The sequence below is a fragment of the Rhinolophus hipposideros genome (assembly GCF_964194185.1).
Source record: "Rhinolophus hipposideros genome assembly, chromosome: 1".
Taxonomy (NCBI): Eukaryota; Metazoa; Chordata; class Mammalia; order Chiroptera; family Rhinolophidae; genus Rhinolophus; species Rhinolophus hipposideros.
The window spans coordinates 73,687,904-73,714,441 of NC_138047.1; the positions used below are offsets into that span (position 1 = coordinate 73,687,904).

The window sequence follows — 26,538 nt, forward strand, 5'->3', positions numbered from 1 at the left end:
TCCCCTCCGAATTTTCCTGACAAACATGGTCATCTGGTGGATTTTCAGGTTTTATATGACGATCCATTCTAACATGCCCACCTCTCTGAGCCTCTTGACTTCCTTGGTACACTGCCAAAGCAGTTTTGGTATCCCCACCCTGTTTGTCGTAGGCCGTTATCCCCCCCCACTCCCCTCCCCCCCAGCCCAGCTTTGAGGAGCTATCCCAGTAACAGATGAACTTCTCAGGACATTGCATCCTGAATTCCAGGAGATTGCTCCATTCCAAAAACCTCTCCCTTATATCCTGCTCCCCTGGTTCAGCATGTTCATGATTGATTTCCAATATGTTTTTCTAGTTCTTGCTGGCACATGTGAGCCAGGTCCTGTAGTTCTTTTGGTGAATTATTTCCCTAATCAAGCTGAGACTTGAACTTACCTATTGCCTTAGAGATCATGAGGGGAAGTAGGGGTATATCTTAAGGAGGGTAGGTATCACCTTATGAGGCATTCACCTTAGTAAGGCCCCTTGTGGTCTCCAGGTGAGGAGAGGCTGCTATTTGTGAAAAGGGAGGGTGGACCACTTCTTGAAGCCTGCAATTTCAAGTTTCTCTGGGGTGAGTTATATTAAGAATGAAATACTTAGACCCAGTTGCTGATCAGAGAAGCAGAGGTCAAGTTCATTTGAGGGAGATTCTGCCTTTCTGGTTCAAACCTGTGCGTGGCGACTTCCGGGTCCGCAGACCTTCACAGCTCGGGTTCTGGGGTCGCTATGGATGTTAAAACATGCCCGTCTCTCCCATGGTGAGTCTCGGTGTCACCAGACTTTCCGAGTCCTGGAATCCGCGATTATGTATTACAATTGCTCCGAGGCTGATCTCTGCACACTCTCTGCCTTCCAGCGATGGGGACATCACCTGCCTCCTCGTTTTCCTGCTTAAAACCCTCCACTGACCCTCCTCACCCACCCCCGCTCCATGTGATGCCCCCAATGGGTACATGAATTCTCACCTTTGGACTCCCGCCTCCCTCGCGGGTGTCCACTCTGCGGGCAGCGCTGGAAGCCACGCCCTCTCCCTGGTCCTGGGATCCTGCAGACGTCACACGGTCCCTAAGACACCACCCAGCAGCGCCACATTCTCCTGGGGCCTGTCCCTGCCTCGCCCCCGGCCTCGCCTTCACGGTTACTACTGCGGGGAATCAACACCCCGTGCCCCCCAACCCAGGGCTATGTGACCGACTCCTGTCCCATGAAACCTCCTGTTTCTTCCATCCCAAGGCTCATCCCACGACGGTGCTGGTTGTGGTGTGTTTACAGCTCCAGTGCCCCACTGGACAGTGTTCTTTTCATGCAGGGAGTGTCTTTACTCCATTCCTGTATCCTCCAGTTTTATTTAAATTTGATCCCACATTTAGTAAATTTTTATTTTTAATTAACAAAAAGAAATGAAATACTTAATGTTCAGCTGGGATTTATTTAAGTTGATGTAATGAAGACCACGCCCCTCCCCTTCCATCAGAGAGGTTGTTCCTGGGTGACCGTGGGTTGTATAAGAGCAATTTTGATGAAGTGGTGAGGGCATGAGACAGAGATGAGCCCACTGCTAAATGAATCAGAGGCAAGAAAACGGAAACAGTTTAGAGTAGATAATTCTTAATCATGAAAATTATGCAGAATGCAATTTCATTGAGGAAATATGCTGTAGCTCTTGCATTCATTACATTGTTCTTAAAGTAACAGGACACAGCGGATACTAAAAAAAGAAGAAAGAAAAGAAAAATAAGTTGAAACATTTCCAAAGCAACATTCGTGTTTTGGATTTCAAATTTTCACCTTGTAGACCAGTAAGTTAGATTTCTTTTCCTTCATGTTACGTGAAAAATGGGCAGATTAAACCAGTTGTGAAAAATTTCAAAATGACACAAAACTCCAAGGCTAAGGAATATTTAATGCACACATATACCCATGTGGGGAATGCTAGTGCCCAGTTATGCCTGGCGTCTGGTCTGTGGGCCAAAGATACGTGTCAGAATTTGGAATTCTAGGGATAATTTACCTTTTGAAATAGAACAACAACTCTTTATAAACTATGAACTTAAAGGCTGGTTAAAATTTTATGAGCTAACCTTATTAGTTAATGTGTCACCTTAAAAAAAAGCCAAATGGAAACAAAATGCTAATAGTAAGGATAGGTGAGCACTTAAGTATTTCAGGATTATGTATTTTATAAACTGGGAGTAAAATCTGAGGGGGAAGAGATGCTTTACAAATTCCAGAAAGCTTCTTCAATTGTCTGCTTGTGGCATCTCCAGCCATGTTTCCTTCCCCTGCCTCCCTCCGACCCCCAAACACCCTTTCTCTCAGCCTCAAACATTCAGACTTAAACATTATGTAAGGAACTTACCATTTTCCAGTTTTCATTAACTCAACTGCTTGATTGATTTTATCAAGACTCAGCGTATGGGTAATTAGTGGATCTAGGTTAAACTTCTTTGCCATATAAGCAGAAACCAGTTTAGAGACATTCTCTCTGCTTTTCCAGCCTGGAAGTAAAACAAATTAATAACAGATTTTATTCATGAGACTCACTCCACAAGAAGAGCCATACAGGGTAACTGCTGGAGGTGTTGGCTTTCACTGAGGAAATCTAAGGATGTCCCACTAACTTGTCTCAGTCATGACAAGAATGCCTGTCCCAACCATGTACCTTGTATAGAAGGCTGTTCTCCTGAAGGTCTCAAGACCTTGGGTACTACAGAGGAGAATTTACTTAAAGCAAGTGGACCTCGTCTTAGATGCTCTTGGTGTCGGATTAGACTGTCTGGGGAGCTGTAAATCCATATGTAATGTATGACAAAGGCTAAAGTTGGGAGCCATGAAAGGAAGCAATTCACATGTTAGAAATAGGACTCTGTGTGTGTGTGTGTGTGTGTGTGTGTGTGTGTTTTGATCTGCAATTTCATGAAAGAGCCAAATATCTTAAGGGAGGAGAAGAATTTTCAGCATGGCAGTGATCTTAGTGACAGCTTTTGGAAAAAAGAATGTGCACAAAGCAAGATAAGAATAAAATATGCCTTCTGGAAGTAAGAATTACACAGGGAAATGTGGGGTCAGCCAAGGTAACAGAAGCTTAGCATTGTATTTCCTCTGTTCTCATGATTTTCAAGAAATATTATCCTTATATTTAGCACTGTGCTAAGCAACATGCCCAGTGAGTTACCACACAGTTTGGTGGCCTGCTTCTTTCTGGAAAAGGGGAGTGTGGTATAATTGTGCAAGGAGGCAACAGTATCCTAAGCAGCTTATTCTGTGACAGGATCTTGGCAGTTACTTGATTTTCTTTTTTCCAGCCTGGGCTAGGTTCTCCAGTCTTCCCACTTATTCTCAAAACTTCCTAAAACTCTTCCAATAGATATGTTTTTCATTTAAATTGGTTTCTGTTATATGTAATCAAGAATTCTAACTAGTGTTGTATGTCATGACATGAGGGGCCAGTATTTTTCTATTTGTTTTTATCTTTTTAAAAAATTGAGATATTGGCATATAACATTGTATTAGCTTTAGGTGTACAATATAATGACTTGATATATGTATATAGAGTGAAATGGTTACAATTAAACTAAGTTTAGCTAATATTTATCACCACACAGTTACAATTTTTTTTCTTGTGATGAAAACTTTTAAGGACTACTGTCTTTGTTTCTATTTTCTGAATGGTGATCTAATAAAGCATTTTCATATCTATATAAGGAATGCTTTCATTTGTTTTCTGTTTTTTATTTCAACCAAGTAATCTGAAAAGGAAGGCTTCAGGACCAGAGACTAGGCTAAGCAGTGTTTCTCGATAAGGGCACTAAAGGCCATTTTGGGTGGGGAAATCTTCATTGAATACATTGTAGGAAGTTTAGCAGGCCTGTCAGCACCCATTAAATGCTATCCTTAATTGAAAGTTATTGAAGTAGAGGAAGGAATTAAATTAATGATCATTGTATGAATGTTTAAGTGGCCAGTGAAATAGTTTCTTTATGAAGATTATTTAAAATATTGGTGATCTTAATTTATAAGAGTTAACTGATTATACGTACGTATTTGAAATCATAAGTTATTGTCTATAAGTACAATAGAGGGAAATAGCAATGGGTACATAGCAATTATCCCAAATGGGGGAACTGAAAGTTATAGTTTAAACTGGAGTCCTACTTTTTTTCTAGTCCTGCCATTTATCTCTTTTTGTAAATAAATTGGCTAAGACTCCTTATATCTGTAACAATACACCACCATAGCTAATTTGGAGACCACAGATAGCTTACTAGTCCAAATAATTCAGATAGCTCCTAATTCTATTATTTTTTTTTGTCCCAAAAGAATTCAGATTGCCCCAAATCTCTGGCTAAATACATTTCTTCTTAATATCAGATTATTTACTTATGATGCCAGAATCCTAAATAGATTTATTTAATTTAGCTCTTTCCCCCTACTTTTTCAATAAAAGATTCTTCTAAAGTCTATAAAAAAATACAAGTTCTAAGACAGGTTTAAAGAATGGAAAATCAAAGGATTGTATGAATTTTTTTTTTCTATTGGAAAAAATAATTCTCATTTGCTTTTTGTCAGTATTTCTTTTCAATCATGACTCCATTATGTTTAACATCTTTGAGTTGGTAAAGTGACAACTCAGTTGTTTCAGATAAGATTTACATTAGTTGAACAATGACCAATGACTACTAATAACTTCAGTATATCCTTCAAGAACCCCAGTTGGCAGGTAAATAACTCAACTGAAGTTTAGTTGTTGATCTCAAGATTGCCTTTCCTATTCAATTTAGGATTTGCATTAAACTATGAACACTGGTTTCTCCACCAATCAATTTTTAAAGATCTGTTGTCTCCCTTTGCATGAGAAAAAGTTTACCAAGGAGCAACTGTATACATCCAATATCCATCCCCTTACTTTGGATATTTATGTGTTGAAACAAAAACTGTAATCTAAAGCTCTCATTTTATGTTCCTTCTCAAGCATTTATGACATATTCCTCTATTATCCCACATCCCAAATCCCACAGATTTCCACTCTTCCCTGTTTCATCCATACCTCCAAAAACAGATCCCTTCAAAGTACGTCCTGAGAAAAACAACCAGCCACTGATGTTGAGTTGGACACCAAATTTCAAGAGCCCAACAATCACGCAGACTCCATGGCTCTCATGGCAGGAGGCAAAGGCAGCTGCCTGTTGTAAAGCAGTGCAAGAAAATGCAGGCATTAAAAAATATACTTGAGAGGTGGGGAAGTAAGTCTGAATTTCAGTTTCACTGCTGAATAGTCTGTTACCTTCTTTTCTGGTTCTCCCTTTCCCCTTTGAAATAACATTTATCTTATAAGGATGTGCTGAAACATAAAGAAGACATTGTGTGCTTCCTAATACAGTACTTGGCATTTTTGACTCCATAGATGGAAATTAAAAAATTGAAAATGCTAAAGGGACCCCTGGTAGTAATAGCAGTAGTAGTAGTAGTAGTAGTAGTAGTAGTAGTAGTAGTAGTAATTTTTATAAGAACCATTATTGATAATGATTGTTAGAATTGATATTTTCTTTAGGTATCAAAGAGTACAGTTGGATATTTGTATAGCATCATATATTAGCAAAGTGATAAACAGGTATGTTTCCATTAGTTATTTGCAAAGGCTATTTCTCAGAGCAAGACTATCTGTGGGACGACTGAGAAAGTTTTCGCTCTATCTTTTTACAGATGAGGAAGTTTCTGTGCAGTGAGAGGTATGAAAACATTTTGTAAGCTTGGATTGGAAGAGACAGTTCTTGGGTTTCCATACAGCTACTAGAAAATGGAACCATGCAACCCAATTATACGTTATTTCTACAAATCCCTAAAGAAAGCAAGTCTCAAATTGTGAAATAACTTCCTCTCCATTTATATCCTGTTATATTATCAATGTTCAGCTAGAAAAACAGCTTTTTTCTTCATTTTTGAAATAAATCCATTTAATCAAGACTGGTAAATATTTTCTTTAGAAGCTTATCTCAGATCCAACGTGAAATACTTTGATGAAAGTACAAAGCTCAGGGCTTTATAGGATCATTACTCCAATACTATCCTTATCTTGCTTAAGTCTCCTGGCTTGAAAATTACGTTAGCAGGCTGCTGCTTGTCATGAAATAACTCAGTGAGAATTCTTTACGAAACCATTCTGTCCTGTCCATTGGGGGTTGCTTATTTGAAGGACTGGCATGATGGAACAGAGGGAGAAGAAAACTCAGAATGCGGTTTTGGTGTCTGAGACTGAGTAGATTTGTAGGAGTAGACAGAGGGTACCAGATGGGAAGTCATGGGGATACCAGGAACATTAAATGGAGGAATGTGGAGGAAATGTTAGAATTTTCATTCAGTTCAAATCTGCAAGGATGACTGGTAGAAATATTGGTAATTTTCACTCCAAATGATCACATACCACCATTTCTGGATTTCCGATGACCTCGAAGCAAAATTCCACGCCAGCACCTGTCATATCAACTAAAACTTCTTGGATGGGTTTCTTGAAGTCCTGTGGGTTGATGCACTCAGTGGCACCCGCTTCCATTGCCTTCTCAAATTTATCTTTGTTGATGTCCACTCCAATGATCCTGGCTGCTCCTGCCGCTTTACAGCCCATAATAACAGACAGGCCGACTCCTCCAAGGCCAAACACAGCGCAGGTGGATCCTGGGGTCACCTGAGCACGTAAAGGCAGAAAACAAAAGCAAAGAGAACGTGTACCTGGCTTCGGTTGGAAAGACTAAGTCTGTAGATGCTTGTTCTGAGACATAGCAAAGGGTATTTTCAAATAAAACATATTGCAACTAGAGTTTTAATTTCTCAAGGTATTTCTAAATATGGGAGCAAATGGAGAGTTTCAACCCCCAGGAATTAGTATGAGTAGAAGCAGTTTAATGAACTTTCATTGAGTCTTAAGACTTATTTGGCACAGTATTTAATTCCAGATATTTTTGAGTTCTTTAAAACCATCTCCATCTTCCTACAACCCTTCCTTTCTCTTTTCTTATGGATATTTGTAAACTTTACATTACTTACAATGTCAATGTCTTAGAAAGTCAAAGACATTTTTATATGGGGTCCAAAATGAGACTAATTTAAGTCAAATCCCTTCCATCCTATCTGTCTGTATAATATTGGGACTAAAAGAAATTGGGAAAAATAAAGAACTAATATTCAACAGCCATTTAAAGAAGGGATGTGGGCAAGATTGGTTGACGTTCCAGAAACAGTAGTTTAACAGTAGTTTAACAGTAATCCCCTCAGTCAGAGTGATATTACCTGACCAATCTGTCTTATACACTGTGTTTCCCCCAAAATAAGACCCAGCCAGACAATCAGCTCTAATGTGTCTTTTGGAGCAAAAATTAATATAAGACACGGTCTAATATAATATAATATAATATAATATAATATAATATAATATAGTACCGAGTCATATTAATTTTTGCTCCAAAAGACGCGTTAGAGATGATTGTCTGGCTAGGTCTTATTTTGGGGGAAACACAGTAGAAACATCGCCTCCGTCACTTGGTCTTTCTACTCTCCTTTTCTTTTTATGATCATAGTTCACCACCTAATGTATTATACAGCAGAATAGAAGCTTGATGAGATTTGTTAGCTGTTGAATCCCCATACCTGGAACAGTGAATGACTCCATAAAAGTTTGTTGAAAGGAAAAAGGAATGAACTGGAACGTGGAAGGACATAGTCATTTTGTGACTGTGTTATGTTTAACTCTCAGAAATTCCTGATGTCTCTGCTTGTGAATGGCATCCAGACTTAAGTTTTCATTTACTGTTGACTAAGACGGAATGGGAAAGATGTTGAAGGGGTTAAGGGATGACTAGACAGAGACTAAAGAAATAAAGGATGTTTAGAGGCAGGTTTGTGATTCTTCCTCAGGTTGTGTGATCAGATATGGCCCAGATGCATGAGGCCTTTCAACTCCCGATACTGATTCCATTAATAATGGGTACAAACGCTCCTCACCTTGGCAGTGTTGATTGCAGCACCATATCCAGTGGAAAAACCACAGCTAATTAGGCATACTTTCTCCAGAGGTGCAACTGCATCAATCTTGGCAACTGAGATTTCACTTAACACTGTGTATTCAGAGAAGGTGCTTGTATTTGCAAAGTGATATACTGGTTTTCCCTTGCAGGTAAACCTACTAGTACCATCAGACATCAGGCTGGTTTGCGACTGTCTTTTAGAGGCAAACAAACAAACAAACAAACAATTTTATTTTGAATTATAAATCTTAGATTCCTCCCAAGGAATCTAAGGAAATTGAATTAATTTTTTAGGAAGAAAATGTTAGTAAAAACTTACTTGAATTGTATACAAAAATTGTCCTCAGAGTTAAGGCAAGAGGCACATTCTCCACACTGTGGTAGAAAGAGCGTGATAACTTTATCACCTAAGAGAACAAAATCATTTGTTAAGATGTTATCTTTTAAAATAAAGAGATAACTGTCTCTCAGGATTTCAACAACAAGGCACCCAAGAAAATATGCTTACTGAGAATTATTTCCACATTTAACTGTGCTTAATACTGTGGAGAATATCAAATACTTAAAAAAAGAAGGGTGTCTGTGGCGCATGTGGCCTAGCCCTGGGCTCAGCGGCTGAATCCCAAAGAGTTGGCCCCAGGTCTGCCACCTTTATAAGTAAATTCCTTTTGAAGCTTCAAATGATTTTGTCCTGTCACCATTGAGCCAAATATTACCTTACATTTCCTACTATAACTTCTGCTGTCAGGAATTGGATTTAAAGTAGTATGGATCCTACACAGTCACAGAATAAACTTCTAGATCTGGGAGAAAGGATTGTCTATATTCTGTCCTGTATATTTCGCAGCAGTTCTTTTCCCTTGGCCATGGAGACCAAAGGTTGGGAGATTTCTCTAGTAATGTTCAAAGTATAAGGAGATTAGAATAACCTGCCTGTGATGGGCTTACTGACTGAGCTGTTGTCTACCACTATAAACTAGAGCAATTTATTTCATATTTTTAGTTAAAATCTTTTGCAGGATTTAGGTTCTTTTGCTTTATTTATTTTTGGTTTTAGAAAAGTAACGCATACAAACGGTAAGAACTTAAATTGCACCAATGTGAAAATTGGCCCGATAGCTCTCCAGTCCCTTTTTCCCCTCCCTAGAAACAATTACTCTTATCAATATCCATGGTATCGTTCAGAGATATAACCCCTTTAAAATTATAAAAGCTAGCATACTATTTACCCTGTGGTAGGCCTTGTTTTTACTTTATAATACATCTTGGAGAGTTCTCATTTTAGTACATATAGCGTTCTATCATTTTGTTCAATAGTTACATAATATTTGGTTGTATAGATTATCATAATTTATTTAAACAGTATCCTGGACATTGATTGATATTTAGCTTGTTTCCTGTTTTTTGAATTTTGTTTGTTTGGATATTTTACCCCTGACATAAAAAATAATAATAAAAATAATAAAAAAATAATAAAATAAAAATGAATATTTTATGCACCTGTGGTAGGCAGATATTTTAAAATGGCCCCCCAAAGATATCCCATCCAATCCCCAGAAAATGAATATGTTGAATTATCATGCTTGCATGGGTCCACCTACATAATCCAGGATACACTTTACATGGAAAGAGGGGCTTTGCAAACGTAATTAAGTGATAATTTTAGCAATTAGTAAATGATAGGGAGATTACCCTGGATTATGTAGATGGACCCAGTGTAATCACATGAACCCTTGAAAGAAGATAAAAGGAAAGCAGAAGAGGAAGACAAAGTGATTTAAAGCATGGGAAGGACTTGACATGACACTGGTGCTTTGAGGCTGGAAGAGGGTGAAGGGGCCACATGAGAAGGAACGTGAGCAGCTTCAAGGAGTGGAGGGCAGCACTGACTGACAACTGGTCAGCTGCAGCTGAAGACTTCAGTCCTCTAACCTCAAGGAATTGGATTCTGGCAACAACTTGAATGAGCTTGGATGTGGATTCTTCTTCAAAGTCTCAAGATAAGAACCCAGCTGGCCAACACCTTGATTTTGACCCTGTGGGACCCTAAGCAGAGAACCTAGTCAAAGTCACCCAGACTTCTGACTTAATAAAAACTGTGAGATAATAAATTTGTTTTGTTTTAAGATGTTAATTTTGCAGTGATTTTTTTTTTTTTTTTACATCAGGAGTGGAAAGCTAATGCATGGATGCATATTTATGAAAAAACTTTCTAGAATTGGAAGGATTGGGTCCAAAATGGATGCATTTACATGATGTTACATATAGCCAGATTTGAAGTTGTGCAAATTTACTTTCCAAACAATAAAGGATAAGGAAGTTTTTTTGCCTATACTCTTAACAACCTTATATATTATCAAACTTATCTTTTCTAATCTGTTAGGGAAACGGTTTTTCCATTGCATTTAAAATTTTTATTTATTTAATATGTTTGAAGTTGGACATCTTTTCACATAAAAGCATATGTTTTCATGGGTGTATGTATGTGTATGTATTTTTGTTTCTTTCTCTTCAAACTAGATACTTATTTCCTTTGCCCATTTTTCTTCTGAACTGTGTTTTCAAAAATTGCTTTAAAAAACTTCTTTATATATTAAGACAATTTGCCCATTGTCATATTTGTTTTTCTGGGGGGGGGATATGTTTTTTGTACACAGAATTTTAAAAGCTTTTTATGTTGTCAAATTTATGAATGCATTATTTATGTCTTCTGGATTTTTTTGTATTGATTAAAATTTTCTTCCCTTCTCGGAGGTAATACAATGTTCTCTTATAGTTTTTATAGCACTTTTATGTGCTATAAAATGATAGGGAGATTACCCTGGATTATGTAGGTGGATCCAGTGTAATCACATGAACATTTAATTATTGGATTCATCTAGCATTATTATTATTATTTTTGTATAAAGAATGCAATAGCAAATAAACTTACTTTTTTTCCCCAGATGACGATCCAGTTGTTCCAAAATTATTTAGTAAATAATACATGTTTTTCTTACATTTGAAAGGCAAACCTAATCCTGCGTTAAATTCCTATGTATATTTGATCCAGTTCTGGTTTCCTCTATTTGGTTCCAGTAATATGTTCAACCATTTATCACATGCTTCATTTAAATAGTTGTTCAGCAATTTCCCTCCTTTTGTGAATTTTTGTCTCATTTACACTTTCTTTCTGGTTCTTTTTCAGTGCATTCTATTTTTTTGTTCTTATTGATATCAAAATATAAATGCAAAGAATATGATACATTTAGTGTTTCTGTGTAACATAATTATCCTTCCTTTTCTAAGAAATGGGCAGCATTTCATCTTTTATTTCACTCGATCTTCACATAGTTAAGGGAGCTTTTTATTTTCCTGATGTGGGTTCCACATTTCTTCTATTTCCTGACTCCGGGTGCCAATTCATACCTGGTTTTACTGTGCTCACTCCTTCTCCCACGCTCTCGACTATTCCAGCCCCTTCGTGGCCCATAATGATGGGGTAGAGCGCTTTATCCTCCAACACTTTCATCTCTGTACCACAGAGCCCTGTGGCCACAATCTGTACGGAAGGCAAAGAGTAATATAATTTTTTGTCTTAGATAAAGGCATTTTAGAATTGTTTATGTTTTAAATCTTTTTGCTAATTCGATATGCTGCATTAATATTAATGCATTCATTTATAAGTTTTATTTCGATATACGTGTCAATAACAATTTGTTTAAAGTAATGCAATGTTTTTCATTAGCTAATTTCAGAATTAAAATGATGATTTTAAAACATAGAGGGGAGGGCACAATGGGTTCAGAAGAGACAATTGTAAAACCACTAGGTGAAATAAAAGTTCTCACCTAGTCCTTCATTGGAACTTATGGGTAGGAGTGTAGAGGAGAAAGACCAATTATAGAAATGAAGGAATTGGAACATAGGAAGGAAAGGGATAATATCTCCTATTATAATTGAAGCCTTAATTTATTCCACACAAGGGCTTTATAGTTGTGTTATTGGCACAAGTCATAATTTCACTTTTTGTTGTAAATCATCCAGAGAATTTAAAATGAAGGCACTCTAGGGCAGTGGTTAAAAGTTCAAGACTGAAATCCTGGCTCTGCCCTTCTTAGCTGTGTGTCCTGGGAGTAAATTATCCTTCATGAGTCTCTTATGCATCTCTAACATGGGTATGTGGTTGGTGTGTATACACACACACACACACACACACACACTCACACAGACGTCAAGAATTGAAATCTATTGAGAGGATTATTGGAAGAATACCATAAAATTGATAACAACTCAACTGTGGGAAGTACAGTCAGACCTCATGGATGTAGATATCCATCAAGCAGCCTTTGTCGTCATCTCTCTACTTTGATTCAACATGTGCAAAACTGCATTTTCTTTTATTCTCTGCAGATCGGCTTTCTCTTATTTATCATGATCACATGGTTAAAAATGGCTGTCAGGCCTGAGTCCATGCACCCTCTCCAGTGTCCATCATGCCCTGCTTTTGTTTAGCCTCTATATCTTGTTCAAATTCATGGGCAAGAGATTCAGATTTGTAGCTTGTCAGATAATGGTTGGATGCCTTTGGGTCAGGGTTCAAATCTGGTTGCATGAGTTGTGACCCTCTGTGCAGGAGTGGATGGCAATAGCCTAATGACCCACTGTGCACTCTGCTGGGGGTGTAGGCTAGAGAAGACTCTTGAGAAGAAGGCATGGATTGCACAGGTTAGTTAACTTAGAAAATGACTGTCTCTTTGTAATCCATTAACTAACAGTACTTATTCATCATTATAAAATTAAATAAGAACAGTGAAAGGACTCTGAACTAGAAGTCAGGTCAACCATGTTCTGGTCTGGTGGTCCCCTGTCAGAATCATCTGGGGAAAATTTGAAAACTCTCATGACCAGACTGCACCCCAGGTCAATTAAATCACAAATTTAGAATGTCTGAGGGGTGGGACCCAGTTATTAGCATTCTTCAGAGCTCCCAGGTAATTGCAAATATGTAACCAAGGTTGAGAAAAACGGTTGAAGTCTGTGTTCTTACTCCATTGTGTGACTAGTCACTACACCGTCATGGATTTTAATCTTCTGATCTGTAAAATAACAGGTATGCCTAACCAGACTTTCTAGGATTCAGACTTGATTTATCCGTAATCAAACAAATTTTTCATGCATATTTCAAGGTAAATATCATGAAGAATGTCATAAATAAATTTAAAACTACACATTAAAACATGGTTCATGGGTGGAAAGCTCTTTTAATTAGTATTTAGTACTACAACTATGAATAAGTATGCTTGGGCAGTTAGCCTATGTCATACCTCCTTAACCTTTTCTCTGGCTGGATTTAAAGATGGATGGAAATGTTTAAGGAAATAGAATAGTTATGCAGTTTTCTTTCTGAATTTAACATTGTGAAAAGACTATATAAGATTCAGTAAATAAATCTGATTTTTGGTGTGGAACAGTTGTAGATATTTTTTTTTCACCTTTATGCGAACTTCCTTTGCCTTTGGTGGGGCCACTTCTACCTCCTCAATGGAAAATGGTGTGCCATGCTCCCAGATTATGGCTGCTCTGCACTTGATAACCTGGAAAATAGGATATGGGGCAGAAAGGGAAACTCTTAGGGTTAATAATCTAATGATTATTAGAAGGTTCAGTGCAGTTCTACACTCAAGCCAAAAAAAGAAAAAAATCATTGCTTAAATATATGCTGTATGTAGCTTCTTGAACCCCAATCCAACTTCTCTTGTACTATCAGTCTCTTTATTCAAATTAGGTTTACAATATCAATTATATTTACATAATGCTACACAACCAAGAAGATAGATGTCATACTTTTGATCTTACCTTGAATCAGTTTTGGGGTGGAGAAGTAAGTAATGGAATAGGGAATGGAGACCATCTAGTTGTGACAATTCATCAAATGGTGGTGGTCATTGGCAGGTTGACGTTGTTGGTCACAAAGTAGTTCTTAGGGGTTACGATTTCCGCTCACCACTGTTCTTACTATAAGTTCTCTTCTTATGTGGTCGCACCTATTTTATAGATTTAACCACTACCTTTATGTGGATGACTTTGACAATCTGTATCTATAAACAGACTGGTCCTTAAGCTTTAGATACACTCATTTATCTGCTATTTGAATGTTCTATTGGTACCTGAAACTAAATATGTTAAAACATGAACACATCATTTCTTTCTCCTGCTCCAACCCTGTCCTGCCAGTGGGGGGCACAGCACATAATCTGCTTCTCCCACTGCATGCTCTATTTACGTGAGTGACCATGTAATTTATTCACTCACTCAAGAAAAAAACCTGAGCAGTAACCTTAATGTTTATCTCTTTCTCAATCTCCACAATCTAAAACTTTCTGGAAAACTCCCCTGTTTTCCATTCCTGCTACGACTGTGTACTTCAGGTCCTTGCCTTGTCTTCCACCTGGCTTGGTTTATCACCTTCAAAGCTATCCTCTACATATACCATACATATATATGTATATATCATACGTATATCATTGCCATCTGAACTATAATCCTGATCATGCTAATTCCCTACCTAAAAATGATATTGCTACCAATTGATTATCAACATCTGTTGACATGGTCTACAAGACTCTCCATGATCTTTTCCCTATCAGTTTCTCCAGCCTTCTTTCTGGTTACTTCCTGCCTCTGAATTTACCCTCCAGGCACAAAAAACATTCTAGAGATTCTCATATGGGATACTTTTCTTCCTTCTGTGTTTCTCCTCATGTTAGGTGTCACCTCTGGGAAGCGGAGCCAGGTTAGGAGCACGTCCTCTCTTCCTCTTTTACTATCCTGGCACCCTCTATTATAACCATTATTTTATAATCACTCTGTCTCTGTGAGATCCTTGAAGGAGGGGATATGTCTTCAACTCCGGAAAGTTTGACATAGGGCTTGATATATTGCTTGCTGAAGGACTGAAATAACACTGAAGAAAGGCAAAATACATAAAGGGAATAAAAGAAAAGGGAAAGGAGGAGAGGTAGTAAGATTAAGACAGTCTCTCACCTTTAAGAGTATAGAGACTAGCTGGGTGATGAGGTGTTGGTCAATAAAGCACACAAATTGACACAATTGTGACATGACATAAAGGAGAAGACTGTACTTACTTTTCCTGTAGTACTCATGCTGACTTTCTTCTTGCCACGGATGACTATATTGAGAAAAGTAGATTCTGTTTACAGAACTTTCACCATGGAAAGTCCAAGAGTACACAGGTCACTGGTTGATCAAGAGGCTGGGTCCTGAGCTTTTTGTACAATCAGGTAATTAGCACACCAAATGCCTGGAAACTCAGGCATTTGGAAACACAACAAATGCCTGGAAACCAAATATCCTGTTTCTTGAGGGAGGTTCCTAAATATAATCCGAAATAGACTTAGATCAGTGAAAGTGCACAAAAAGTGAAATTGTGCAAATGGTTTTTCTTCTCTCAGTCATATAAAATATAATTAATATTGCAAAACTCATTTGAATACAAAGACTGATAAATAACAAGAAAAATTGTATTGGGGTGTGAGAGGGTACATGCCGCATATGTTTAAGCAATGATTTTATTTATTTATTTATTTATTTATTTATTTATTTATTTATGGCTTGAGTGCAGAAGAACTGGACTATACCTTCTAATAATAATTAATGTTAATATCTACTCTGTCGAGTTTTAAATTTGGTCTTTTAAATGTCCAAATTTAAAGTTTCTATTAGAGTGTATAAAATTGTTTCTTATCAAAAATATGGTAATGGAAGGAGAACTGATTCTGGGTGGTGAACACACAATGGGATTTATAGATAATGTAATACAGAATTGTACACCTGAAATCTATGTAATTTTACTAACAAATGTCACCCCAATAAATTAAAAATAAATAAATAAATGAAAAAAATAGTTTCTTTTATGTAGTTTTTCAAATGCAGATATAATAATTTGTGGCTCTAAACTTGAATAATCTTTTTTATTTCCCAAACCTGTGTCCCACTCTTGATATGCTGAGCTGGTTACTCAGAACGAGTGAAGGCAGTTTGCATATGGAGCCTGACAATCAGGATGTGGATTTGAGATAATCTTTCTGTGTGGAGTAAGAAAGTCTGGACCAAGACCCAGACAGGACCCTGGTGAACAATGGGGACGAGGAAATACATTTCCAGTGAAAGGCAATACCAGTGGGCAGGTTGTTAGAAGGGAAGAGAAGAGTAAATGCTCTTCTGAGTCAACTGCTATGATTATATGATGTTTCTTCTTTAGCATGTTGATATGGTGGATCATATTGATTAATTTCCAAATGTTGAACCAGCCTACATACCTGGAATAAATCCCACTTGGTGTATAATTCCTTTCATATATTGATGGATTCATTTTGCTAATGTTTTGTTAGATACTTCTGTGTCTATATTCATGAGAGTCAGTGGTGTTAGTTTTCTTTCTTTGCACTTTTTTTAAAGAAAGCAAGGTAAACAAAAGCTTAAGTATTTTATTTGTTTGCAGCTAATCTTATTGACACTATATAATGAAAAAGTACAAAGAATGACGTTGCAGTTTTTGGTTAGATTTAAGTCAAAGATATTTATTAATAAGGAATCTTCCAGTGCTAATATTCCAGAAATTTCTCTAAGCCATCTGACCAGAACTGTCTCTGAATATTACCTTACTTTAATTTAGAAGGTATTGGCATACATTTGAATTAAACACAGAATGTTTTAAAGTAAGCCCTAATTATAAAAATTATTCTGTATTCAAAAAGTATTTTTCTAACTTGGCTAGGCAGAGTTCATATGTCAAATTGCCCATCTCCAGTTTGTTCTAATTCCTCACCATGCATTTGTAGATTTAAGACCACAGACCTTTGCTATGACATTATAATCACATCTAATGTCCATCCTAATTTATGATTCCTATTCTGTGGCTGGAAACAGTACTTGTATTTAACAGTAATACCTACATATAAAACAACCCACTCTTACAACTTACACGGTCCCAAAACATTCATGATCTTCTGTAGACCAAGCAAATGTTTTTAACCGTAATTGTCATGCATCAAATTTACAGCCAGGGTCCCCAAGATCAAAAGAAATTTGCACAATACAAATAATAATTTAAAATACACGTACACATATACACACACACTCTCACACACACTTCTTACAGAATTGCTTGGGGAAACTCTGTTTGTCGCATGCCACTTGATGGCATATTTTATTAAACTGCTGCTCCCGGTGTTTTGTTTAGAAAATCTGTCACAGGAGGGCACAACCGTTTATTGGATGAGCAGAAAAGAAACACATGCTTGTGGCAACCAGAAAGTTTCAAGGTCTTTCAAGTTTATTGTAGAAAACGGACCTGCAGAAACATTTGAGTGTTCTCAGCATGCAAAGGTGGAGCTGAAATGTGGTATCAAACCAGTTGCAAAACGTGTACAGCTGCCATCTCTTGAGGTTAACCCTGGTACCTACCGGTACATAAGCAAGAAAGCTCCAGGACACCGAGCTTGTGGGCCTTGTTCCATATCGTCGCATAATCTGATCATGTGTGAATTCCACAAAAGATTCATGTTGTTCCCCTAGTTTGGTATTGAGGATTTGCTCCTATTCTTCCTGAATTTTATTTTCGTAGTCTTTTAAGAGACGGTCACATATTATTCTAACTTGTCGGAGCATAAAGGTGGGTTGGTCGTTCTTTATCCAGGAGGAGCCTGGAGAACTAGGTGCTGGGACTGCTCAGGAATGAGACTGACTTTCTGAGAAACACAAGCTTCATTCTGATTAAGAACAACTTCTAAATGTCTCCACCTCTGGTAACGACTACATTCTTGGTTTATGTTCTGAAACATTTGCTCCGGAGTTGGAAGGCGCGCTCGCAGCCGGGCCCGGCAGGTGGCGGGGGGTCTGCACCTGGAGCCGCAGCAGCAGGGGCAGCGGGGGCCCTGAGGTCCCGAGTGGGGCCCCACGGCCGCGCGCAGCGCAGCCGCGTCAGCGAACCCAGGCTCAGCAGCGCCACCTCCAGCTCCAGGGGCCGCTTCAGGGTCGCCCCACAGGCCACCCTGCTGACCGCCGGGGACCAGGAGAGGTTGCGGTTGTAACTGCAGCCCGAGCTCCGCCTCCTCAGCGGAGCTCGCAAGCCAAACCGGCTCCAATGGCTCCTGCAGCACCCAGCAGCCTGCACTCTCTTTGATTTTGGTGTCACCCTAATACTAATTTCATAAACTTGATCCCTCGTCTTCTATTTTTGTGGCAGAGATTGTCTAGAATTGGCTTTAATTCTTTAAATGTTTGGTATAATTCTCCAGTAAAACGGTCTGGATCTACAGATTTCTTTTTTTGGGGGAGGTTTTAAGTTATGAATTCAATTACCTTAATATTTGTAGGGTTTTGCAAACGGTAGATTTCATATTCAGTGAGTTGTTGTAGTTGGTGGAATTAGTCCATTTCATCTAAGTTGTGAAATTTGTGTGTGTAGAATTGTTGCTAGCATTCCCTTATTATCCTTTGGATGTTTGCGGTCTGTAGTGAAACTTCCTGTTTTATTCTTGATGTTGGTAATTTCTATTTTCTTTTTGTTTTTCTTTGTCAGTATCGCCAGAGGTTTATTAATTTTATCGACCTTTTCAAAGAACCAGCTTTGTTTCGTTGATTTTTCTCTTTTCAATTTCATTGATTTCTGCTATTATCTTATTTTCTTTCTTCTGCTTGTTTTAACTTTACTTTGCTCTTTTATTTCTGGGATCATGCAGTGTGAGCATGGGTTATTGATTTGCAAGGGTTCCACTTTTCTGATGTAAACATTTAGTATTACAAATGTCGGATTCTGTGCAGCTTTAGCTGTGTCACACACATTTCAATATGTTGTTTTCAAATTTTCATTCAGCTCAATGTATTTTTCAAAGATTTCCCTTGAGTCTTCTACTTGGACCTACAGATTATTTAAAAGTGTGTTGCTTAGCTTCCAAGTGTTTCTAATTGATTTTTAGTTTGATTCCATTGTGGTTACATAGCAAACATACTCTATCTGTATGATTTAAATTCCTTTACATTTGTTGATATAATCTATCTTGGATATGTTTGTGGGCACTTGAAATGAATGTGTATTCTGCTGCCTTTGGATGGAGTGTTCAAGAAGTGTCACTTAGGTCCCATTAAGACAGGTTAGTTAGCATGTTGTTAGGTAGACAGGGAGGTCCCTGGTGGAATAAACAAAAGGCAGCCATATCCTAAAACTCCAGGTTCTGAAATAATTCGTTCACTCCAGGACAAAAATGTAATGGTGCCCTGAGATGAATAAGTTATTCCATAATCCCTTTGGGCCAGACACAGAACAGATCTGACAGACAGACATGGGTTATTTCATTAATCCCTTCAGGATGGACAAATAGCAAATATGATAGACAAATTCCATTAGAAGGCGCCAACTCCCTTCTCCAAGCAGCTAAGAGAAGATATAAAGATAAGAGCCTTTACCTTACCCACTGGGTAATCCCAGTCGGGACCCCCTCTCGCTTGAGAGCTGCGACTTGTTGCTTTAATAAATGATCCTCTTTTGCAACTCCTTGCCTCTCAGGTCTGTGCTTCCATTCTTCAGTTTTGCGAGACCACAATCAGAAGACCACTCACAGAAGTTTCCTACATCACTATTAGTTGATGGAGTTGTGATTTCTCCTATACCTTGATCTTCCTATCTAATTTTTCTATCGATTATTCAGGAAGGGATGTTAGTCTTTAAAACTGTGGATTTGTCTATTTTCCCTTTCATTTCTATCAGCTGTTGTTTCACAGATTTGCAGCTCTGGTGCTTACACATTTAGAATTGCAGTCTCTTATTGGTAGATTGCCCCTTTATCATTAATAATGTTCCTCTTTGACTCTAATACATTTATTTTCTTTGCAGTCCATTCTATCTGATAATATAGCCACTCCCGCTTTCTTTTGATTAATGTTTGTATGATATATTTTTCATCTCTTTTCTTTCAAACTGCCTATATACGAAGTGAGTTTCTTATAGACAATATACGAGAGTCATGTTTTTACATCCACTCTGCAAATCTCTGCTTTCACTGTCATTTAAAAACAATTTTACTGATATATAATTCACCTACTATATCATTCATCCATTGAAAGGGTACCATTCAATTTTCTTTGTATATTCACAAATATGTGGAACTATCACTATAATCACTATTAGAATACATCTTAATGTCTGGCAGATTGTAGGGTTCCTCAAATATTAACTGTTGCCCCCATTTCCAGGGCTGACATCTCTCTAACATGTCTTGAAATAGCAAATCAGCTAGCACTTATTATAAAGGATTGTGGATCCATTCTGATTAACTGGTGCCCATGCCTTTCAGATTGATAAATATTTTGAATATTACATCTGTCCATCATGTTTCTGGTGCAAAAACTGTTCAAAGGCATCATACATTAACAAATACAAATTAATAAATTGGTATCTAGTTTATCAGTTTTCATGAGTGTGATTCATGTGAATCAGCCTTCAGAATCTAACCAACTTAGACGTACTAATAAAATCAAGTCCTTGAACCTGGGAAGCTGAGGTTTTTAGACTCAAGATAACGTCATCATACCACAGAATCCCATGTAGGTGGGAATACCACAGAATCCCATGTAGGTGGGATTGAACATTGTCCTGGATCGACTTTCTAACCATCTTAAAGATAATACAAAATACAAGGAGCGGCAGGGTGGAGTAGCAAATGCAGAAATAGCTGATTCACTATGAGAGCAGCATTTCCTTTGTGCTTTGAAGGCCTGGATGGCACGAAGATTTTGCTGACTGGAAGAAAACAGTTCAGAAGTGGATGAGTGTTGTGTTTTTAACAATGTGTTTGTTTGCACCTCCTCTTCCTCTCTTTCACCTTCCTCACCCATTCTTGCAAAGCTCGTATGTTTCAAGGTTAATGTTATGCAATTATTTTAGAAGACTTAGACCCCAAGGACTGTGTAGTTTACCTGCTGAGATGTGTTGCTCCAAGCTTTCCTTCCCATTTCCAGCAACAGAAACAGCAGTGCACCTGAGCAAAGGAAGAAAGTCACAGTGACCTCTGTGGGCTCTAGCCTCGCTGTGTAGTGTCTTGATGTCCTTGCATTTCCAACGACCGTCCTTATACTCCCGTCCTAGCTGATACTAGAGCTAGTCTAACCTCCCCAGCAGTGTAGGAGCTTCTTCCGTATTGTTACTTGCAGGTGGTTCCGCCCATTTAATGATGAGCAGCTCACAAACTTCAAAAGCTAACCCATTTAATACTGGAATTCTTTTTACGTACTGAGACCAAACAGCCTTAAGAGTTTCACTTGTGTTTTTACCTCTATGCTCTTGAAAACACAGGATATTTCTTTACCCTTCCCACATAGGAAACTCCTCTTCTTTCCAAAGTCTTGCGGCTATAAAACAGGTTAAAGCCTTTCTAATAGGTGGGAGGTGGTATCCCATGCCATAAGAAAAGATAGAATACTGCCATTTGCAACAACATGGATGGATTTTGAGAGTATCATGTTGGACAAAATAAGTCAGATGGAAAAGGACCAGACCATATGACTTGATTCATATGTGGCATATAAAACAAAAAGCAACAAAACAAACAAACAAACTCATGAACACAGACAACAGAATGGTGGTTACCAAAGGGAAAAGGGAGTTGGAAGAGGGTAAAGAGGATCAGATATATGATGACAGAAGGAGAATAGACTGGATGGTGAGCATACAGATGATGTATTACAGAATTGTACACTTGAAACTTATATAATGTTATTAACCAATGTCACCCCAACAAATTTAATTAAAAAAACAACAGTTTAAAGCAAAACTGTGGGAGTTTAGATGGGGTGGGAGCCAAAGAGCCCACTCACAGGCCCGTCCTGACCCACCACAACTGCTGCAGCCCAGGGGACATCTGAGTTCTGCTGAATATGCAGGGGACCTCTGCAGTGGAGAAGTGGTCTGCAGCACTTGTGGTGCTCACGTTCTGGAACCCTACTCCATGTTTACAAGACAAGCTTGGAGGGGAACTCTGGAGATAGATGCAAAGAGAGAAAAATCACTGAACTTGACTCATGACATGCAGTACCACCCAGAGCCAAGTCTGCCTTCTTCCCAAGGCCTCTGCCTTCCATTTCTTAGCCATGTTTCCTCCACTTCCTGTGAAAGTTTGTGGTCTGTCTTTCTCTGCAAGAAACAGCCCCGAGGCTCCTCTCTGTAATGAAGAATGGCCAGGCCTTGGTGCCTTGAGTTATTTTCCACTTGTCCTCAGCCAGACACATAGCAAAAACGATTTCCTGAGTCTTTCTTTTTCTTTTTTTTTTCTTTTTTAAAGAGAGACCCTGAGCGGAACAAAACATCTGGGATTTATATTTTCCCACAATTCCTGATCTCCTCGAATGGAGACTCTTATCAGCCCACATACCCAGTTGCTGAGCTGAGTGCCATGCAGAGTTCACTTGGAAAAGAGGTGAAGCCCTTGCCTTAGGAAAAATCTGCTTTGGATTCTTTTGTAGGCAGGGTGTGCGTGCAGAAGAAAAATTTCTGAAACTGCCAAGCTCAGTATCACACAGCAAGCAGTTCAGAAAGCTGGCACAGTGTGCCTGGAAAGGATTGGCAACATGTTCACCTGTCAGGACAGAGCTGCAGAAACCCCACCCCACCCTGCGATCCAGCAGGGCCACATCCCCGTGGGCCTTGGCAGAACTCAAGGATCCAAGAGTGGGGTTCAGCTCGCATCTGGCTGACTGACTTACCACCCGAGTTGGTGTTGGAGAGAGAAAATTGAAACCTCACTCACCCTCAAGGTTTGGCATTGCCTACGGCAGAACAACAGGCTTCAGTGTTCTTGCTGATTCTGGAGGACTAACAGTTGTACCCGTTCCGTATTAGAATTGTATAACTACTTCTCCTATTAAGAATGGTTCAGAAATAAGCTGCGGTCCATTTTCCTGTGCACACAAAGGCTCTTTCCTTTCTCAACTTTAGGGATTTACTGAGTGTAAATAAACAGCTATTTACTGTTTATTGACAGTTTAGTAAGCACTTCCACACACATTATCTCACTTGGGCTTCACGACAAGCCTTGAGGTAGGTACAATTTCCTCTTGTGAAGTTCAGAGCATCCGTGTGTGGTCACGAGCACGTACCAGTCACTGCTGGAGCTGATATTTCCCCGAGTTCTCCCGAGTCCAGGGACTGCTTTCACTTGCCAGCTGTTACTGTGAGACTGGGGCGCTCGGAGTCCTCGGCAGTGTCCACGACCGAAGGCAGCTGGTGCAGGGGAAGGATCAGGGCTGTGAGAGACGAGCGCTGACAACGAAGCTGACCCGACCCTGTAGACCACACACACTGGTGAACAAGAGGTGACGCAGACTATGCGTAGGGTGACCGACCTGTCCCCATTTGCCTGGGACTCTCCTGGGTGTAGGACTGACACTCGTGCGTCCTGGGATCCGCCTCAATCCAGCACAAACCAGGGCGGTTGGTCACCCCGTGGGGATCACGTTCTACCTCTTCGATTCCACCTGAATGTCTGGCGGCACTTCCAGGTGCAGAAGATTCTTAGCTCCAAACTCTTAGGAAATTCTGGAGGCTTCTGGGATCCTACGGTTAATTTCTACAAGACAGTGTTTACTGAGCCGGGACTCCAGCTCATTTTATTCCACGTGGTTACATTGAAAATACTTAAAAAATCCAAACCCTTGGTTATATCAATGGGAACCAAGTTACTAATAATGATCTTTGCTCCTGATTATGATCCAGGCTGTATGGGAAGTGCTTTATGGTCCTCACCACTGACCTCAGGACACCCATGCAACGTGGTGATTATTCCTCCCATTTTACGACGGTGGTAGCTGAGGTCGTGCATGTTCCAGCAAGTCTCCAGGTCCTGAGCCAGTGTGTGTGACTGCAAAGCCTTACTCCTGCAGCACACTTCTCAAAGTCCTTCCAGGTCCCTGTGTCCTGTCCCTAGCAAATTAGAGTGGCTTGGGTGCTCCGACGTCCTCGCATTTCTTTAGAGGCTTTTGTAAACTTTTGGAGTGGCACTGGGCTCACAGCACTTAGGAAGTGCAGTACCCTGAGCGATTTGGCCCCAGAATTTCATAGATACACTGAGAAAGGCTTTATGATTCAGCTGGCAACTTCTCTGAACATAAAATTAGTACATATGTGCTATATTATCCAGTGTGACTGTGAACTTTTTTGCTCAATTTTTTTTTTAGTAGGTTACCTTCCAAGTTGCAGTTTTTAACATTTTATCATCCAATCAAGTCTCCTGGAGAACGGATTAAGACCATAAAGATTTATACAGATACTAAACCTCACTCAATAACACTATTTTTTGCCCAAGTTTGTTTTTTAGGTTAGTGTGCTCTAAGGTTGTGCCAAGGCCTTAAGAGTTTACCAAATGAATATTTCTGTATTTGTACTGGCACCACCTACGTTTGTACTCTTTTTCCTGTTCATAGACAAATAACTTTTTGTTGCTGGGATAAAGTTTGGTTTCTTTGGTTTGAGGGTTGAGGCTCACAAAACCTGTTTTGTCCACACCTGCTTGACTTTTGTCTGATAATACTTGCACAGCATGCCTGGTTTCTTCAGTGTTTGCTGCTGAAACAGTGGCGCTCCCTCTCAAGCCTGAGCTGGTAGAACTTTTACCTGCTGGATTTACTTTGGCTAGTGGGTTGAGATTACTAATTCTGAATTAGGAGTAAATATATTTTAAATTGGACCAACAACGCTTACTATATTTCATTGAGAGAGATCTCTGTGGCAAAGCTTATAGCAGTTTTTCAAAAGCAAGTTTTATTCATAACTGTTGTCTGAAGTATTCTTCACAGTCTGAAGAGCTTTGTCTGAACAATTAGAAAACCTGCCTCTTTCATTCATCCCACGAGAAGAAAATCTCCTTCGTGTAGAATGAATTTACTTGGAGGTAATGTGCCAGTGTGCCCCAAATACTGTAATAAATGAAATCTCTCTTGGACGCTCTCCGATCATCAATGTAGTCAGTAAGTTCAAGAGATGGCAGCATCATTGCAGCTTATATAAGAAATACTGGCGTGAAGTGGTAAAACAGCTACTTCAGAAGAGCTAAGCACTTGCTCAAGTCAATGAAGCCCTTGACCTGTGAGAGCCAGTACTAGGCTGCCTTTCAGTCCCCTCTGCCCTGCACTGAGCACCCTTGTGCGATGCACAAACCATATGAGACAACTCTGCGCGTAACAGTGATTTGGGTCCAGATCATAATCTGTCCACCGGCAGGAGCAACAGTTTTGGTTTTCTTTCTATTTCCCCAAACTCCTAGAAACCACAGCTGTCTATGATCTAGGTACCCCTGACTCCCTTTTCCCAACCTTGACCTTCTATTCTAATTTGTTTACGTTTCCTTGGCCCTATTGACACTTATGTTTATTTATATATTTTCCACAAAGTGCATGAAGTCTTTGTGGAATGAAGTAGAGCATAAATACACATGTACACGCACATCCTTTCAATCAGCTGCACCGAGCAGAGCAGCTGAAGAAGCACACAATGTATTTTTAATGAATTGTGTTCAATCAACTAACCTGCCCTGTTCCTATATTCCCAAATACAAGGAGGATAAGAATGCATTCAGGCCTTTTCAATAGGATTCATTATCCTGTCTTTGTTAATATGCTTATTGATAATAATAATTTGCTGTTTTGGTTTGACAATAATAATTTGCTGCTTTGCTTCTCATGACTTGATCTGCAAAGGGTGGGGCACATGGACCATTGGAAAGTCTTGAAGGCTGTGACTCATATTTCTGAAGGCGGACTTTTGAGCCTTCAGACAGTACAAGCCTCCTGACAGTACAAGATGCTGTTATTTACAGCAGCGTAAGCTGAACATCACTGAGAAAAAGTCTCTGTTTACTGAAATACACAACCAAGAGAAAGACTTAGGCGCTGCTGCAAAATTAAGCAGAATATTTTCTGTATCCTCCTGGTCAGTATCTAATAATAAATATGGGGTTGATTTTTAGAACTTCAAATATATTAAAGTAATTAGGTACTTGGGGATGTTTCTTGCGGAATTAAGTGCCTGGGGAGCAAGCATACACCGGGGAGGAGCATTGCAGAAAGTGCCAGTAAAGTGGTGTAAAACAGCATTTGGAAGGATTTTTAGTAAGACATTGGAGGAACGTGGAGAAATGTGGTCTATACTGATATTAATAGTTTAATTTTAGGATAGCTGGGTATTTGCTCTAGCACGCAAAATGCTTCCATAAGGAGACTTTCAATAGTCTCATTTGCACACATTGCATTCACCTCTAACTCAGAGGTGACCAGGGTCTCATTCTCAGCTATTGGAAAAGATTTTCCTGCTGTTAGTTGAAAAATGCTAATTCTTGAATGCATAGTAGACGAAAAAGTATCATGCTTTTAATGTTTCTTAAGGGTGTAGTTTCCATAAGAACATGTTTTAAAAATCTTTAAAAACAAGAATACATTCTCAGGCTG

General features: G+C 39.0%; 1 protein-coding gene across 3 annotated transcripts; it reads right to left on the minus strand.

The window, feature by feature from the left end:
* Window positions 1-1,349: 1,349 nt before the first annotated feature.
* ADH6 (alcohol dehydrogenase 6 (class V)) lies at window positions 1,350-24,199 on the minus strand. 3 transcript variants are annotated; one of them, XM_081079700.1, is made up of 11 exons: window positions 22,848-24,199; window positions 21,022-21,083; window positions 15,171-15,214; window positions 13,518-13,619; window positions 11,452-11,584; window positions 8,363-8,450; window positions 8,021-8,237; window positions 6,447-6,707; window positions 5,073-5,208; window positions 2,385-2,523; window positions 1,350-1,733 (listed from the first exon to the last, which is right to left on the minus strand). In XM_081079700.1, exons 3-11 carry the CDS (start codon window positions 15,186-15,188, stop codon window positions 1,709-1,711), a joined length of 1,119 nt encoding a protein of 372 aa, XP_080935826.1. In that variant the 5' UTR covers window positions 15,189-15,214; window positions 21,022-21,083; window positions 22,848-24,199; the 3' UTR covers window positions 1,350-1,708. The 3 variants fall into 3 exon arrangements, with proteins under 3 accessions (XP_080935826.1, XP_080935827.1, XP_080935825.1); XM_081079701.1 differs by lacking the exons at window positions 21,022-21,083; window positions 22,848-24,199 and adding an exon at window positions 13,882-14,069 and having other exon boundaries at window positions 15,171-15,208; XM_081079699.1 differs by lacking the exons at window positions 21,022-21,083; window positions 22,848-24,199 and having other exon boundaries at window positions 15,171-15,305.
* Between the last annotated feature and the right edge of the window lie 2,339 nt (window positions 24,200-26,538).

Coding starts and splice junctions, on each gene's coding strand:
- ADH6 (XM_081079700.1), bottom strand. Junction 8,238..8,362: donor AATTTTTGTATACAATTCAA/GTAAGTTTTTAC, acceptor TGCCTCTAAAAG/ACAGTCGCAAACCAGCCTGA. Junction 1,734..2,384: donor TTAATGAAAACTGGAAAATG/GTAAGTTCCTTA, acceptor TTCTTTTTTTAG/TATCCGCTGTGTCCTGTTAC.